The following is an 18778-nucleotide window of genomic DNA, read 5'->3' as shown; positions in this document are numbered from 1 at the left end:
ACGTAGATACTGCCCCAGTGCCCATGTAGCCGTTGTGACACCCTCTAGGGGCGGAATCCCCAGCCAGAGCATCGGCCATGCTGATGGGGATTCAACTCCAGGAGGAGCCCCTGATGTCACTGTCCATATATGGATCCGGGGCGGTTGGGTGATTTGAGTAAACCCTTTTTCTGGCATTAATATCATGTTTTATATTCATGCATTGAATTCGTTCTAGTAAGCAAGCAGTATCACTCACATGGTGTATTTTTCCCTGGGTGACAGCTACTACTTTATGGACATATAAGGGAAGACAGCTAAAGAAAGAAACTGCTGGAAACTAAGTTTAAATATTGTAACTGTGAAGAGGAAATGTCTTAACCACACATGCACAAAAAAACAGGATAAGGTCTTATTTACACGAGCGTAGTTCACGTCCGTGATACGCGCGTGAAAATCACGCGTGTCGCACGGACCTATGTTTGTCAATGGGGCCGTGTGTCCGCCAATTCCTGGATCATTTTGCTGCCTGGTTTCCACAATTTCTATCCTCTGAAACACCCACTCTCATCATTGGTGACTTCAACATCCCCATTGATAACCCAATCTCCCCATCTGCCTCCCAGTTTCTATCTTTAACCTCGTCCCTAGGTCTGTCACAACTTACTAACTCTCCTAAACATGAAGACAGGCATTCACTTGACCTGGTCTTCTTCCAACTTTATTAACTCTCCTCTCCCGCCCTCTGACCACAACCTTCTCTCCTTTACTATCAAATATTCTCTGCCTCCTCAGGTCATGCCTACGTATCAGACATACAGAAATCTACATGCCATTAACACTCAGAAACTCATAGACAGTCTACAGTCCTCATTGTCCCCTATCTCTTCCTTCTCCTGTCCCAATCTGGCTGCCAAACTTTACAATAACACTCTCAAAAATGCATTGGATGAAGCAGCCCCCCCGACACTCCGAACCACCCGACAAAGACAACGACAACCCTGGCACACGCCTCAATCCCGCTTTCTTCAGCGGTACTTGAGATGTGCCGAACGACTGTGGAGAAAATCGCATTTGGCTGCAGGCTTCCTCCATTACAAATTTATGCTCAAAACGTACAACTCTGCCCTTCACCCCGCCAAACAAGTCTATTTCACTTCTCTCATCTCCACACTATCTAATAATCGAAAACGCCTCTTTGATACTTTTCACTCCCTCCTTAGTCCTAAAGTACAGATGCCAATCACAGATCTCAGTGCTGAAGACCTGGCCACTTATTTTAAAGTTAAAATTGACAATATCCGGCATGATATTATCTCCCAGTCCCCTAGTAACATCGATCCCCTTCCCTCCTGCACTCCCTCTTCTTCACTTTCAGCATTTGACCCAATAACAGAAGAAGAAGTCTCTAGGCTCCTCTCTTCTTCTCGTCCTACTACCTGCCCTAGTGATCCTATCTCCTCACACCTCCTCCAGTCCCTCTCCCCAGCTGTCACTAGTCACCTGACTAAAATAGTTAACTAACCTCCCTCTTTCCTCTGGTATCTTTCCCTCCTCTTTTAAACATGCCATTATAAACCCATTACTGAAAAAACCAACTCCTGACCCATCCAGCGCTGCTAACTACCGACCAGTCTCTAATCTGCCCTTCATCTCCAAACTCCTGGAACGCTTGGTCTACACTCACCTTATCCGCTATATCTCTGCTAACTCCATTCTAGACCCCTTACAAGCTGGTTTCTGCACTCTACACTCCACAGGGCCCGCCCTTACTAAAGTCTCAAAAGATCTCTTGGCGGCTAAATCTGACGGTAAATCCTCTCTCCTGATTCTTCTGGATCTCTCTGCAGCCTTTGACACTGTAGACCACAAAATAATACTTAACATGCTCCACTCTATTGCCCTCAAGGACGCTGCTCTCTCTTGGTTTTCCTCCTATCTCTCTGACCGCTCGTTCAGTGTGTCATTTGCTGGTTCCACTTCTTCTCCTCTTCCCCTTGCTATCGGGCTTCCTCAGGGATCAGTCCTAGGTCCGCTCCTCTTTTTTCTCTACACAGCCCCTATTGGACAAACCATCAACAGATGTGGCTTCCAGTAGCATCTCTACGCTGATGACACCCAATTATATGCCTCTTCCCATGACATCACCCCTGCTCTAATACAAAACACCAGTGATTGTCTGTCCGCTGTCTCTAACATCATGTCCTCTCTCTATCTGAAACGGAATCTTTCTAAAACTGAGCTCCTTGTGTTCCCACCATCTACTAACCTCCCTAAGCCTGATGTCTCCATCTCTATGTGTGGAACTATCATAACTCCTAAGCAGTTCGCCCGCTGTCTCTGGGTTATTTTTAACTCCGATCTTACCTTTACTCCTCACATTCAATCACTTACACGCTCCTGTCATTTTCACCTCAAAAACATCTCCAGAATCCTCCAGGACACAGCCAAAACTCTCATTGTTGCTCTAATTCACTCTCGTCTTGACTACTGTAACTCATTATCGGTCTTCCACTCACTAAACTCTCCCCTCTCCAATCTATCCTCAATGCAGCACCCAGGCTCATCTTTCTGACCAACCTCTACACAAATGCCTCTACCCTGTGCCAGTCACTGCACTGGTTGCCCATCCCCTTCAGAATTAAATTGAAACTTATTACTCTCACCCACAAAGCTCTCCACAGCGCTGCACCTCCTTACATCTCCTCCCTCATCACTGTCTAGCGCCCTACTTGCGCTCTACTTTCTGCCAACGACCTTAGATTAAAATCCTCCATAATCCGAGCCCTCTGTCTCGGGGTTATTTTTGACTCAGATCTTTCATTTACTCCTCACATTCAATCACTTTCACGCTCCTGTCATTTTCACCTCAAAAACATCTCCAGAATCCGCCCTTTTCTTATGGAGAAAACAACCAAAACTCTCATTGTTGCTCTGATTCACTCTCGTCTTGACTACTGTAACTCCTTACTAGTCGGTCGTCTCCCCTCTCCAATCTATCCTCAATGCAGCAGCCAGACTCATATTTATGACCAACCGCTACACCAATGCCTCTAATCTTTGACAGTCACTGCACTGGTTGCCTATCCCCTTCAGAATAAAATTCAAACTCATTACTCTTACCCACAAAGCTCTCCACAGCGCTGCACCTCCTTACATCTCCTCCCTCATCTCTTTCTACCACTCTACTCGGGCTCTACGTTCTGCTAAACGCCACGATAATCGGCGTGCAGGCAGAGGAAAATCTGCCTCAAGCTTCCAAACTGAATTTTGAGGCAGATTTTCCGCCTGCAAAAAAACTCAGTGTGAACCCAGCCTAAAGGTGCACATAAGCACCACTAAATAAGAGGGTACATTATAATGTCACTTACTTATAAATATAAACAGCTACACATTTTCTGGATTTAAATCATAAGACACTTACTTGGGTTCACGTCCTGCCAAAATCATTTGGAAGATACCAACACAAGCTCCACGCTTTCCCTCCCAGTATTCAGGACTTGGATCAAGTCTTTCCAATACATCAAATGCTTTAGCAGCATAGTAGAACTGACCCATCTATATAAAAAGAAGATGATATGTACTTGAAAACTGACAACAGAGAACAGAGTTTGGTCAACTAAACTAATTATTAAAGACATAAGTGACACCAGTTATCATAGTTACATTGGTTGAAAAAAGACACAGGTCCATACACGTCTTTTATTGCTAGATTAATTATAGCCCTGAATGCCATTCGTCAGTAAATAAACATCTAGCCTTCTTTTGAATGCTGACATAGTATCGGCCATAACTACTTCTTGGGGTAGGGCATTTCCATAGTTTGACTACTCTAAGGCCAGATTCACACGAACGAGTGCAAACTCGGACATGAAAAACAGCCGTTTTTCACGTCCGAGTTGCACCCGTAAAAACAGAAGAAAATAGGACATATTCTATTTTTCAAACAACGGCCGTGTGACCGGCCCCATTGAAATACATGCGTGCATGTGATGGCCGTTGTTTTAACGGCCGTCACACGGACGTATACAATGTTCGTGTGAAGAAGCCATAACTGTAAAGAAATCTTTCCTATATTGATGTCTAATACGTCTCTCTTCCACACAATGAATGTCCCCTGGTCCTTTGTAGAGTCCTTGAAAATAATAGATTATGTGCTAGTTCTTTGTATTGATCACACATATAAGATCACCTCTAAGACGTCTTTTTTCCTAGCTGAGCGAGCCTAATTTTTCCAGCCTTTCATTGTGGGAGACACCTCCCATCCCATTTACTAATCAAGACTTTGAACTCTCTCCAGCTCATCTACCATATTTTTCAGAAAATAGGACGCACTGGACAATAAGACGCACCCATAATATGTAGCATAAAAGAGGAGAAAAAGGGTTTTGCCATTAACTGTATATTTCCTGGGTAATATTCAGACAATAGGGTATAGATATGGTACCACAGTGCCCCAATACAATGCCAGCCACAGTGCCCCAATACAAAGCCAGCCACAGTGCGCCACAACAATGCCAGCCACAGTGCCTCAATACAATGTCAGCCACAGAAATACAAGATATTGGCAGCTTTAGTGCTCTTACCCTCCCCTGAACTCAACAGATATCAGAGGTGTGGAGAGGCAGGGGTCAATAGTGATGAATCTGCTCTTCTTGCTGCTCCGTACATAGGAGGGGGCATGGCTAGAAGGTCCTTGCAGATCAGTATCAGCACAGATTTACTATGCTTTGTGTACAAATATTTGTGTTATTCGTTTACTGAACAGTGAGATTTGACAGAATTCTGTGGACATGCAGCTTCCATTAAACTGCGCTGCAAGGACCTTTTGAAGCTTGGAGCTCAGTCTCCTGCTTCTTCATACACTGGCAGCTGTGTGGCTTCAGGCTATAAGATGCAGCACAACATTATAGCACAAACTTATTTTTTCCCTCCCGTAAATACTGGCGTAAATACGGGTCCTTGGTCACACGTTTTCGACCCGTATTGCACCAGTATTTACGGACCCGTGCCCGTAAATACGGGTCCGGTGTCACCAGTATTCCACCTGTATTTACGGGCACGTTTTCGCTGCAAAATTGCACTGCACTAATCGGCAGCCCTTCTCTCTATCAGTGCAGGATAGAGAGAAGGGACAGCCCTTTCCGCAGTAAAAGTAAAAGAAATTCATACTTACCCGGCCGTTGTCTTGGTGATGCGTCCCTCTTCCGACATCCAGCCCGACCTCCCTGGATGACTCGTCAGTCTATGTGACAGCTGCAGCCTGTGATTGGCTGCAGCGGTCACATGGGCTGAAACGTCATCCCGGGAGGCCGGACTGGAGGAAGAAACAGGGAGTTCTGGGTAAGTATGAACTTCTATTTTTTTTACACGTTGATCTATATTGTGATTGGAAGTCACTGTCCAGGGTGCTGAAAGAGTTACTGCCGATCGTTTAACTCTTTCAGCACCCTGGACAGTGACTATCCCCTGACGTCGCCTAGCAACGCTCCCGTAATTACAGGTGCACACATGTAGTCGCTCGTAATTACGGGAGCCCTATAGACTTCTATCGGCCTGCCCGTGCCGTAATTACGGCCTGAAATAGGACATGTTCTATATTTTTCAACGGCAGGGGCACCTTCACGTAAGTATACAGGGAGGTACCCGTGCCCAATAGAAGTCTGTGGGCCCTTAATTATGGGCCGTAATTACGGCCCGTGATTACAGGCGTTTTTACGTTCGTGTGCATGGGGCCTCAGTATGGAAAAAGCTTTTGTAACTATTGAACAGATCTTTTAGAACAAACAGGCCATTTTATACCAGTCTGTATTATGGAGTCCAATAAGTCCCAATGTTATGGATCTGCTACACATTCTTCTCACAGATCATATAAGGGAGTTGCTATTCTTCAATAAAGAGTAAGTCAGTCATAAAACTCCCTCACCTAACCTTGACAATACACACATAGCTTGCCATCCTTTTTAGCTGGACATACTACAAAATATTCTTAAATGGACAGTAACTTTTTAAACAACTTACGCTGATCTAATAGTATACCTGATATAGATCAACTTCGTAATTTACTTACTGTTAAAATGTAGTTGTTTTATCCATGCAAATTTTGTGTGAAGTTACTGCTACTAGGTGTCTCCCTTCCTATAATCTGCTGTCCAGCCCCTGTTGTCAAGAAAGATCCGTACCTAGTTACGGACGGACTGCAGGAAGTGTGGGGGGGGGGGAGAGCAGATAGAGAAAGAGACACAGAGACGCTGCCTATACAAGTCTATTGAGAGGGGGGCAGGAGTAGAGTAATAAAGATAAACACAGATGTGCTGCAGTTTTCTGGTAAGTATTTTATCTCACCCAGGTGCTGGATTCTCACCTACAATGCTCGTTACTGCTGTATAATGTTGTTCATACGACATTATAGCAGTTTGGCTCCACCCACTAGCTCAGAGACAACTGAGAATTAGAGATAGAGCCTGCAGAGGGGAAAACTGCTAAAAAATGCAGCATACAAGTCATATATTGTCCAGAAGTAGTGTTATTCCTCATTTACACACATATGACAGCTTATTCTGAAAAGTCACCTGAAAAGTTAGGTACACAAATAATACTTCAAATACAGGAAATAAATTCTTACTTTGTAACAGTCGTTGGCAATAAGCTGCAGAAGACTGAACGATTCACCTGATGTTTCCATTTTTAAATACAGTTCCCATGCCAGCCGTGGTTTCTTGTTCATGATATCTTAAAGGGGAAGAAAAAAAGTAATCTAAAAAATATTGATTACAATCCATCCTACCCTCCATGTCCTGTAAGCTCTTCCTGCCCAATGCGGTAGTGTGGAGTGGGCAGGTACATGTGAGTGAGTGATAGCACCAGACTCTGTCACTGACTCCATTGGAATGACTGTGCTGACACTCAAGGGGAACATCTATAACTACTTTTGAATGGAGAAGCGCTAGTCTAACGTCTGGGTGAAAGACTGTCACTATGTCACTATGACATGTCAAAGGATTTTTGAAAGTATAGGTACACTTTAACAGCTTAAAGAGGCTCTGTCACCAGATTTTGCAACCCCTATCTGCTATTGCAGCAGATAGGCGCTGCAATGTAGATTACAGTAACGTTTTTATTTTTAAAAAACGAGCATTTTTGGCCAAGTTATGACCATTTTTGTATTTATGCAAATGAGGCTTGCAAAAGTACCACTGGGTGTGTTGAAAAGTAAAAGTCCAAGTGGGCGTGTATTATGTGCGTACATCGGGGTGTGTTTACTACTTTTACTAGCTGGGCGTTCTGACGAGAAGTATCATCCACTTCTCTTCAGAACGCCCAGCTTCTGGCAGTGCAGACACAGCCGTGTTCTCGAGAGATCACGCTGTGACGTCACTCACAGGTCCTGCATCGTGTCAGACGAGCGAGGACACATTGGCACCAGAGGCTACAGATGATTCTGCAGCAGCATCGGCGTTTGCAGGTAAATCGATGTAGCTACTTACCTGCAAACGCTGATGCTGCTGCAGAATCAACTGTAGCCTCTGGTGCCGATGTGGCCGACACGATGCAGGACCTGTGAGTGACGTCACAGATCTGCACTGCCAGAAGCTGGGCGTTCTGAAGAGAAGTGGATGATACTTCTCATCAGATGTACGCACATACTACACGCCCAGTTGTACTTTTACTTTTCAACACGCCCAGTTGTACTTTTGCAAGCCTCATTTGCATAAATACAAAAATGGCCATAACTTGGCCAAAAATGCTCGTTTTTTAAAAATAAAAACGTTACTGTAATCTACATTGCAGCGCCGATCTGCTGCAATAGCAGATAGGGGTTGCAAAATCTGGTGACAGAGCCTCTTTAACCCTTACACGCCGCAGCCCTTTTTCAGATTTTCATTTTAGTTTCTCCCTCCCCACCTTCCAAAGGCCATAACGCCTTTATTTTTCCGTCGATATAGTACTATGAGGGCTTGATTTTTGCGGGACAAGTTGTAGTTTTTCGTAGCACCATTTATTTTGCCGTATAATGTACTAGGAAACGGGAAAAAAATTATTTGTGGGGTAGAAAATGAAAAAAAACAGCGATTCCGCCATGGTTTTTTGCGCGCCATTTTTACGGAATTCACTGTACAATTAAAATAACATATTCATTTTATTCTATGGGTCAATACAATTACGCCGATACCAAATATGTGTAGGTTTTTCTATATTTTACTACTTTTACAAGTAAAAACCTAAGTGTAAAAAAGAACATTTATTTTGTTTCGCCAAATTCCGAGAGCCGTAACGTCTTTATTTTTCCGTCGATTAAGTGGTATGAGGGCTTATTTTTTGCGGGATAAGCTGTAGTTTTTAATAATACCATTTTGGTGTAAATGTGACGGTTTGATCACTTTTTATTTCATTTTTTGTGGGAGATTAGGTGAACAAAAAATAGAGATTCTGGCGTTTACAATTTTTTTTTTTACGGCGTTCACCGTGCGGGTTAAATAATGATATATTGTGATAGTTCAGACTTTTACGGACGCGGCGATACCAATTATGTTTATTTATTTAATTTTTTACTATGCTCTAGGGGGAAACTGGGAAAAGGTTTTTTTTTTGAACTTTTAATATTTTTATTTTTTTTACACAAAAAAAAAAACAACTTTATTTAACTCATTTTTAAATTTTTTATTAGTCCCCCTAGGACTTCAACCAGCGATTGTTAGATCGCTTGCACGATATACTGCAATACTAATGTATTGCAGTATATCGTGATTCTGACAGTCTCCTATGAAGCCCTGCCGGAGGCAGAGCTTCATAGGAGTACCAAGATGGCGGAACTGGGGGACTTCGTCAGACCCCCAGGAAGCCGTGTGAACCAACGGCTCCCCCCGATCTCGCCGCGGGGGGGCTGTTGAGACGTTACAGGGGGTCGCCCCCCTGTTTTTAGTAATTTAAATGCCGCGATCTCTATTGAACGCGGCATTTAACGGGTTAAACAAGCGGGATCGCGCTAAAGCGAGATCCCGCTCGTAACCCGAAAGTGTCGGCTGTAACACACAGCCGACACACTCGCTCTATTGAGCGGACTAAGCCCGTGAGCCCGCTCCATATTACCCCACCCGGTGTGCACCGTATATATACGGCGGATGTCGGGAAGGGGTTAAGGACGTGGACTAGATGGCACGTTCAGGACATGTGTCACTTTATATGGTAATAACTTTGGAATGCTTTTATTTTTTCAAGCAAATTTGAGATTGTTTTCTCGTGACACATTGTACTTTAACCCCTTAATGACCGCCGATTAGCCTTTTCACGGCGGTCATTAATGGGCTTTATTCTACAGCGCCGCTATTCCACGGCGCTGCATTAGAATAGAGTAAACAGAGCAGGGAGCCGTGAAATCTCCCTGCTGGGGAGCGTCCCTGCTCTGCCGGGTGAGATCGATATTCGTATCGATCTCACCCGTTTAACCCCTCAGATGCGGTGCACAATAGCGTGCACCGCATCTGAGTGGTTTTGGAGAGAGGGAGGGAGCTCCCTCTCTCTCCCACCGACACCCGGCGATAAGATCGCCGAGTGTCTGTGTCTGCGATGGCAGCCGGGGGACTAATAAAGGCCCCCAGGTCTGCCTGTAATGAATGCCTGCTAGGTCATGCCGGAGGCATGACCTAGCAGATGCCTGTCCGTTTTAAACGGACAGGCAGTAATACACTGCAATACAAAAGTATTGCAGTGTATTATAAATGCGATCGGATGATCGCATATGAAAGTCCCCTAGTAGGACAAGTAAAAAAAAAAAGTTGAATAAAGTTAATTCAAAAAAATGTGAAAAAAAATGAAAAACCCACTTTTTCCCCTTACAAACTGCTTTATTATTAAAAAAACACAATAAAGCAAAAAGGTTACGCATATTTGGTATCGCCACGTCCGTAACGACCCAGACTATAAAGCTGTTACATTATTTAACCCACAAGGTGAACGCTGTAAAAAATAAAATAAAAAACAATGGAAAAATTGCTGTTTTCTGTTAATCCTGACTTAAAAAAAATGTGATAAAAAGTGATCAAAAAGTCGCATCTACTCTCAAATGGTACCAATAAAAACTACAAGTCGTCCCGCAAAAAACAAGCCCTCATACAACTGCATCGGCGGAACAATAAAATAGTTATAGCTCTTCAAATGTGACGATGGAAAAACTTAAAAAATGGCTTGGTCATTAGGGCCCAGAATGCAAGCAGGGGGAAGGGGTTAAGTTAGTGGTAAAATTTGGTCAATACATTCTGTGTTTATTTGTGGAAAAACACCAAAATTTAGAGAAAATTTGCAGTTTTCTAAATTTAAATGTATCTGCTTGTAAGACAGATAGTAATACCACACAAAATATTTACTAGATTAATATTTCCCATATGTCTACGTTATGTTGGCATGGTTGTTTGAACATCCTTTTATTTTTCTAGGACAATACAAGGCTTAGAACTTTAGCAGCAATTTCTCACATGTTCAAGAATTTTTTTTTTAGGGACCAGTTCAGCTCTGAAGTGGCATTGAGGGCCCTATATATTAGAAACCCCCTATAAATCACACCATTTGAAAAAATACACCCTCAAAGTATTTAAAACAGCATTTAGAACATTTCTTAACCCTTTAGGCAGTTCACAGGAATTAAACTAAAGTTGTGGTGTAATTTACAAATTATTATCTTTTTCATAAAATAGAAGCATTTTGACCCCACAGGTTTTTTTTGCTGAATTTAGTTGAATGAGGCAGTGAAAATGAAAATCTAATTTTTTTCCAATAAAACGTAGAATTTTTTCCATTTTTACAAGGCATAAAGGAGAAAAAGCACCCCAACATTTGTAAAAAATAAATAAAAATTTCTCCTGATTACTGGAATATCCCACATGAGGTAATAAACTGCTGTTCGGACACACAGCAGGGCTCAGAAGGGAAGGAGCCATATTTGGCTTTTGGAGCTCAAGTTTTGCTGGAATGGTTTTCAGATGCCATGTCGCATTTGCAAAGCCCCTGAGGAACCAAAACAGTCGAAACTCTTCAAAAGTGACGCCATTTGGGAAACTACACCATTCAAGGAATCTATCTAGGCATATAGTGAGCATTTAGACCCCACAGGTCTTTTGCAGAATTTATTGGAATTGGGACGTGAAAATAAATCTCAACATTTTTTCCACATAAATGTGGATCTTTTTCATTTTCAGAAGGGATAAAGGAGAAAAAGCAGCCCAAAATTTATAAAGCAATTACTCCCAAGTACGGCAATACTCCATATGTGGTCAAAAACTGCTGTTTGGGCACATGGCAGGGCTCAGAAAGGCAGGAGAGCTATTTGGCATGCAGATTTTGCTGGATTGATATTTGGGTGCCATGTCACATTTGCAAAACCGCTGAGGTATGAGAGTACAGTGAAAGAAGTGATGCCATTTTGGAAACTGTACCCTCAAAGCATTTATCATTTGCCTGGACATATGACAGGGTTCAGAATTGATGAGCACCATGCGCATTTTAGGCCTATTTTGGTTATTTTCACAGGATTGGCCCACAACTGCAGGACTCGGAGGTCAAATAGTAAAACAAACCCCCAAGTAGTGACCCCTACTTTGCAAACCACACCCTTAGGGCATCTTAAGGGGTGTAGTAAGCATTTTGCCCCCCACAGGTGTTTTTTCATTAGAAATTAATGCGCAACGGATGGTGCAAAGTAAAAATTGCAATTTTCCACTGATATGCCATTATGTTTGCACAATATCCTGTGCCCAGTTTGTGCCACTGATGACAAATATCTCATAAACGGTTAAGGGGGTTCTCCCGGGTATGGCGATGCCATATATGTGGAAGTAAACTGCTGTTTGTGCACACTGTAGGATCCAGAAGGGAGGGAGCGCCATTTGGCTTTTGGAGTGCAGATTTTGCTTGGTAGTAGTTCTGTTTGGGGTTTTACTGGTATTTCAGTTTATAATGCGGGGACATACGTAAACTGTGCGGAGTACATCAGGGTATAATAAGAGGGTATAATAATGCAGTAAATAAATAATAATCCACAGAGATGTGTCCAGTTTCGCACTGATAAATGGTGCCCAATCTTATCCGCTTTTGGAACACACTTTGCCATATTCTGAGAGCCAGAGCTTTATTTTTTTTTCTCCACAGGAACTGTGTGAGGTCTTATTTGTTGCGGGGCAATCTGCAGTTTTTTATTAGTATCATTTTGGGGTACATGCGATTTTTTTGATCACTTTTTGTTCCATTTTTTTGTCAAGCAAGGTGACCAAAAACCAGTAATTCGGACAATATATTTTTACAGTGTTCACCGTGGGCTATAAATTACATTTTACATACTTTATTCTGCGGGTCGATATGATTACGGCAATACCATATGCACAGTGAAGGAAATAAGTATTTGATCCCTTACTGATTTTGTAAGTTTGCCCACTGTCAAAGACATGAACAGTCTAGAATTTTTAGGCTAGGTTAATTTTACCAGTGAGAGGTAGATTATATAAAAAAAAAAAAAGAAAATCACATTGTCAAAATTATATATATTTATTTTCATTGTGCACAGAGAAATAAGTATTTGATCCCTTTGGCAAACAAGACTTAATACTTGGTGGCAAAACCCTTGTTGGCAAGCACAACAGTCAGACGGTTTTTGTAGTTGATGATGAGGTTTGCACACGTGTTAGATGGAATTTTGGCCCACTCCTCTTTGCAGATCATCTGTAAATCATTAAGATTTCGAGGCTGTCGCTTGGCAACTCGGATCTTCAGCTCCCTCCATAAGTTTTCGATGGGATTAAGGTCTGGAGACTGGCTAGGCCACTCCATGACCTCAATGTGCATCTTTTTGAGCCACTCCTTTGTTGCCTTGGCTGTATGTTTCGGGTCATTGTCGTGCTGGAAGACACAGCCACGAGCCATTTTTAATGTCCTGGTGGAGGGAAGGAGGTTGTCACTCAGGATTTGACGGTACATGGCTCCATCCATTCTCCCATTGATGCGGTGAAGTAGTCCTGTGCCCTTAGCAGAGAAACACCCCCAAAACATAATGTTTCCACCTCCATGCTTGACAGTGGGGACGGTGTTCTTTGGGTCATAGGCAGCATTTCTCTTCCTCCAAACACGGCGAGTTGAGTTAATGCCAAAGAGCTCAATTTTAGTCTCATCTGACCACAGCACCTTCTCCCAATCACTCTCAGAATCATCCGGATGTTCATTTGCAAACTTCAGATGGGCCTGTACAAGTGCCTTCTTGAGCAGGGGGACCTTGCAGGCACTGCAGGATTTTAATCCATTACGGCGTAATGTGTTACCAATGGTTTTCTTGGTGACTGTGGTCCCAGCTGCCTTGAGATCATTAACAAGTTCTCCCCGTGTAGTTTTCGGCTGAGCTCTCACCTTCCTCAGGATCAAGGATACCCCACGAGGTGAGATTTTGCATGGAGCCCCAGATCGATGTCGATTGACAGTCATTTTGTATGTCTTCCATTTTCTTACTATTGCACCAACAGTTGTCTCCTTCTCACCCAGCGTCTTACTTATGGTTTTGTAGCCCAATCCAGCCTTGTGCAGGTCTATGATCTTGTCCCTGACATCCTTAGAAAGCTCTTTGGTCTTGCCCATGTTGTAGAGGTTAGAGTCAGACTGATTAATTGAGTCTGTGGACAGGAGTCTTTTATACAGGTGACCATGTAAGACAGCTGTCTTTAATGCAGGCACCAAGTTGATTTGGAGCGTGTAACTGGTCTGGAGGAGGCTGAACTCTTAATGGTTGGTAGGGGATCAAATACTTATTTCTCTGTGCACAATGCAAATAAATATATATAATTTTGACTATGTGATTTTTTTTAATTTTTTTTTATATAATCTATCTCTCACTGGTAAAATTAACCTAGCCTAAAAATTCTAGACTGTTCAATGACTTTGACAGTGGGCAAACTTACAAAATCAGCAAGGGATCAAATACTTATTTCCTTCACTGTATATAGTTTTTTTTTTATGCTCTGCAGCTTTTGCACAATAAAATAACTTTTTTTTTTTTTTAAATCATTACATTTTTTGTGTCACCATATTCTGAGAGCCATTTTTTTTAATTTTCAGTAAAAAAATCAGTATAAGGACTTGTTTTTTGCAGGACGGGTTGTAGTTTTTATTCGTACTATTTTGGGGTACATTGGGAGGGGTTGTGACCAAAAAGATTGCTATTCAGGCATAGTTTTTTATGGTTCTTATTTTTTTCAGTGTTCACCGTACGGGAAAAATAACATTACAGTTTTATATTTGGGTTGTTACGAATGCGGTGATACCAAATACGTATACTTTTTTTTAAAGTTTTCATTTTTTCCTTTAATAAAATACTTATTATAGGAAAAAAGGAAGTTTGTTTTTTTAACTTATAACTTTTATACTTTTGTACAACATTTTTAGTAACTTTTCTTTTTGTCCCACTTTGGTACTTAAAAACCTGCTGCACCTCTGATTTTTATTCTAATACAATGCACTACCCACGTAGTGCAATGTATTAGAGCGGTCAGTTATACACTGACGGCAAGCCTATTAGGCTGGGTTCACACGAGCATGTTACGTCCATAATGGACGGAACATATTTCGGCCGCAAGTCCCGGACCGAACACACTGCAGGGAGCCGGACTCCTAGCATCATAGTTATGTACGATGCTAGGAGTCCCTGCCTCTCCGTGGAACTACTGTCCCATACTGAAAACATGATTACAGTACAGGACAGTTGTCCTGCAGCGAGGCAGAGACTCCTAGCATCGTACATAACTATGATGCTAGGAGCCCGGCTCCCTGCAGTGTGTTCGGTCCGGGACTTGTGGCCGAAATATGATCCGTCCATTATGGACGTAACATGCTCGTGTGAACCCAGCCTTAGACTTCGCCTCAGTGTGTGGCCTAATGGGTTACCATACTTGGCAGACTAGGAGGCCAGTGTTAGGGCGGGTCGTTGCAAGTAGGAAGGGACAGAGTGGCGGGTAGATTAGGGCTCACTTGTTCGTTTCCCTACCCCCGTCGTTACATAATCACAAGCCCATACCTAGTCTACCCTGGTCCCTGTCACTACTATGGACCCCCTTGAGACCCTGGCTCAGCAAATGCAGGGGCTCTCCCTACAGGTCCAGGCCCTGGCTCAGAGGGTCAACCAGCCTGATGCTACCATGGTAGTCCCCCTCATCTCACCTCTTGAACCCCACCTCAAGTTGCCCGACCGGTTCTCAGGGGACCGGGGGGCTTTTCTCTCCTTTCGGGAGAGTTGTAGGCTTTACTTCCGATTAAAGCCTCATTCCTCAGGTTCTGAGAACCAGCGGGTGGGTATAATTATGTCCCGGCTCCAGGAAGGGCCCCAAGAGTGGGCCTTCTCCTTGGCTCCTGACGCCCCTGAACTTTCCTCCGTTGATCGTTTCTTTTCTGCTCTCGGATTCATTTATGACGAGACTGACAGGACTGCCTTTGCCGAGAGTCAGCTGGTGACCTTACGTCAGGGTAAGAGACCTATTGAGGAGTATTGTTCTGACTTTAGGAAGTGGTGCGTAGCTTCTCGGTGGAATGACCCTGCCTTAAGGTGCCAGTTTAGGTTGGGTCTGTCAAACGCCCTTAAAGACCTGCTAGTTAGCTATCCCTCTTCTGACTCCCTAGATCAGGTTATGGCTTTAGCGGTACGACTTGACCGACGTCTCAGGGAACGACAACGTGAACGTTTATGTGTTTTCTCCTCCGACTCCCCCATGATGTCTTCCGAGGTTCCGTTGCTTCGTTCCTCCCCGGAAGACTCTGAGGTACCTATGCAACTCGGGGCCTCCGTGTCCCCCCAACAACGTAGAGATTTCCGCAGGAAGAATGGTCTCTGCTTCTACTGTGGGGATGACAAGCATCAAGTGAACAACTGTCCTAAGCGTAAGAATGCAGCCGGAGAACTTCCGCGCCTAAGTGATCATCGGGGAGGTCACTTGGGCGCACAGGTATTTCCCGTAAATATGAAACGTAATAAGATCTTGCTTCCCTTTCAGGTCTCTTTTAGTGGTAGGTCTGCTACCGGCAGTGCCTTCGTGGATTCAGGGTCCTCTGCTAATATCATGTCTGTGGAATTTGCTATGTCTCTTGCTATGCCTTTGATTGATTTGCTTAAACCTGTCCCGGTAGTGGGTATCGACTCCACTCCTCTTGCTAATGGTTATTTTACACAGCATACCCCTGTTTTTGAACTCCTTGTTGGCTCCATGCATTTGGAGCAGTGCTCTGTACTGTTGATGCAGGGATTATCGTCCGATTTGGTTTTAGGCCTTCCCTGGTTGCAGTTGCATAATCCCACGTTTGACTGGAATACTGGGGAGCTTACCAAATGGGGTAATGAATGTTTGACGTCATGTTTTTCTGTTAATTCTATTTCTCCCCCTGAGGAGGCGAACACGCTACCGGAGTTTGTTCAGGACTTCGCTGATGTTTTCTCTAAGGAGGCCTCCGAAGTGTTACCTCCTCATAGAGAATACGATTGCGCTATCGAATTGGTACCAGGAGCTAAGCTTCCTAAGGGTAGGATATTTAATCTTTCTTGTCCCGAACGTGAAGCCATGAGAGAGTATATCCAGGAAAGCCTGGCCAAGGGTTACATTCGCCCCTCTACTTCTCCGGTTGGTGCTGGCTTCTTCTTCGTAGGGAAGAAGGATGGTGGTCTTAGGCCATGCATTGACTACCGTAACCTGAATAAGGTCACTGTAAGGAACCAGTATCCCATTCCTTTGATTCCTGATCTCTTTAATCAGGTTCAGGGGGCCCAATGGTTCTCTAAGCTTGATCTACGGGGGGCGTATAACCTTATCCGCATCAAAGAGGGGGATGAGTGGAAGACTGCGTTTAACACGCCCGAAGGTCATTTCGAATACCTCGTCATGCCCTTTGGGTTGTGTAACGCTCCGGCGGTCTTCCAGAATTTCATAAATGAGATTTTGAGAGATTACCTGGGGATATTTCTTGTAGTATACCTTGATGACATACTGGTGTTTTCCAAGGACTGGTCCTCCCACATTGAGCATGTCAGGAAGGTGCTCCAGGTCCTTCGGGAAAACAAACTGTTTGCAAAAACCGAAAAATGTGTGTTTGGGGTACAGTAGATACAATTTTTGGGTCAAATCCTCACTCCTCATGAATTCTGCATGGACCTCGCCAAGGTTCAGGCTGTGGCGGAATGGGGGCAACCTGCCTCCCTGAAGGCGTTACAGTGTTTTTTGGGGTTCGCTAATTATTACAGGAGATTTATTGCTAACTTCTCGGTCATCGCTAAGCCTCTTACAGACCTCACTCGCAAAGGTGCTGATCTCCTCCACTGGCCTCCTGAGGCTGTCCAGGCTTTTGAGGTCCTTAAGAAGTGCTTTATCTCGGCCCCGGTGCTGGTTCAGCCCAACCAAATGGAGCCATTTATCGTGGAAGTTGACGCATCCGAGATGGGAGTGGGGGCTGTCTTGTCCAGGGTACCAGGTCCCTCACCCATCTCCGCCCCTGTGCCTACTTCTCCAGGAAGTTTTCCCCCACTGAGAGTAACTATGATATTGGCAACCGCGAACTCTTAGCCATTAAATGGGCATTTGAAGAGTGGCGCCACTTCCTGGAGGGGGCAAGGCACCAGGTAACGGTCCTTACCGACCACAAGAATCTGGTTTTCCTAGAATCTGCCCGGAGGCTAAACCCGAGACAAGCTCGATGGGCGCTAATTTTTACCAGATTCAACTTTTTGGTTACCTATAGGGCTGGGTCTAAAAATATTAAGGCCGATGCACTGTCGCGTAGCTTCATGGCCAGCCGTCCTTCGGAGGAAGATCCTGCTTGTATTTTGCCTCCCGGTATAATCATTTCTTCTATTGATTCTGATTTAGTCTCTGAAATTGCGGCTGATCAAGGTTCAGCTCCCGGGAACCTTCCTGAGGACAAGCTGTTTGTTCCCTTGCAATACCGGCTAAGGGTACTTAGGGAAAATCATGACTCCGCACTATCTGGTCATCCAGGCATCCTGGGTACCAAACACCTTATTGCCAGAAACGATTGGTGGCCTGGGTTGCCTAAAGACGTTAAGGCCTACGTCGCCGCTTGTGAGGTTTGTGCTAGGTCCAAGACTCTCAGGTCCCGACCAGCGGGCTTACTACGTTCGTTGCCCATTCCCCAGAGACCTTGGACACATATCTCCATGGATTTTATCACCGATTTGCCTCCATCCCAAGGCAAGTCGGTGGTGTGGGTGGTAGTAGACCGCTTCAGTAAGATGTGCCACTTTGTGCCCCTCAAGAAACTACCCAACGCCAAGACGTTAGCTACCTTGTTTGTCAAACACATCCTGCGTCTCCATGGGGTCCCTGTCAATATTGTTTCGGACAGAGGGGTACAATTTGTTTCTTTGTTATGGAGAGCCTTCTGTAAAAAGTTGGAGATTGATCTGTCCTTCTCCTCTGCCTTCCATCCTGAAACCAATGGCCAAACGGAGAGGACTAATCAATCTCTAGAACAATATTTAAGGTGTTTTATCTCAGACTGTCAATATGATTGGGTCTCATTCATTCCCCTCGCTGAATTTTCTCTTAATAACCGGGTCAGTAACGCGTCAGGGGTCTCCCCCTTTTTCTGTAATTTTGGGTTTAATCCACGGTTCTCCTCCGTTTCACCTGGTAGTTCCAACAATCCCGAGGTAGAGGTCGTTCATCGGGAACTGTGCACAGTCTGGGCCCAGGTTCAGAAGAACCTAGAGGCGTCCCAGAGCGTACAAAAAACTCAGGCTGATAGAAAACGTTCTGCTAACCCCTTGTTTATG

The 18778-nt window shown here is 44.1% G+C and overlaps 1 protein-coding gene across 2 annotated transcripts in view; it reads right to left on the bottom strand.

Moving 5' to 3' along the window:
• IFT56 (intraflagellar transport 56) overlaps positions 1-18778 on the bottom strand; it is a 195363-nt gene that overhangs the window by 1558 nt on the left and 175027 nt on the right. For both annotated transcript variants that reach the window (XM_075832289.1, XM_075832288.1), the window contains 2 exons: positions 6605-6711; positions 3404-3537 (listed from right to left, as the gene is read on the bottom strand). In XM_075832289.1, the coding sequence (XP_075688404.1) occupies positions 3404-3537; positions 6605-6711 (241 nt within the window). The remainder of the gene's footprint in view (positions 1-3403; positions 3538-6604; positions 6712-18778) is intronic.

Source organism: Rhinoderma darwinii, chromosome 7 (assembly GCF_050947455.1).
Source record: "Rhinoderma darwinii isolate aRhiDar2 chromosome 7, aRhiDar2.hap1, whole genome shotgun sequence".
NCBI classification, from domain to species: Eukaryota; Metazoa; Chordata; class Amphibia; order Anura; family Rhinodermatidae; genus Rhinoderma; species Rhinoderma darwinii.
This window is presented reverse-complemented; position numbering and strand designations above follow the sequence as displayed.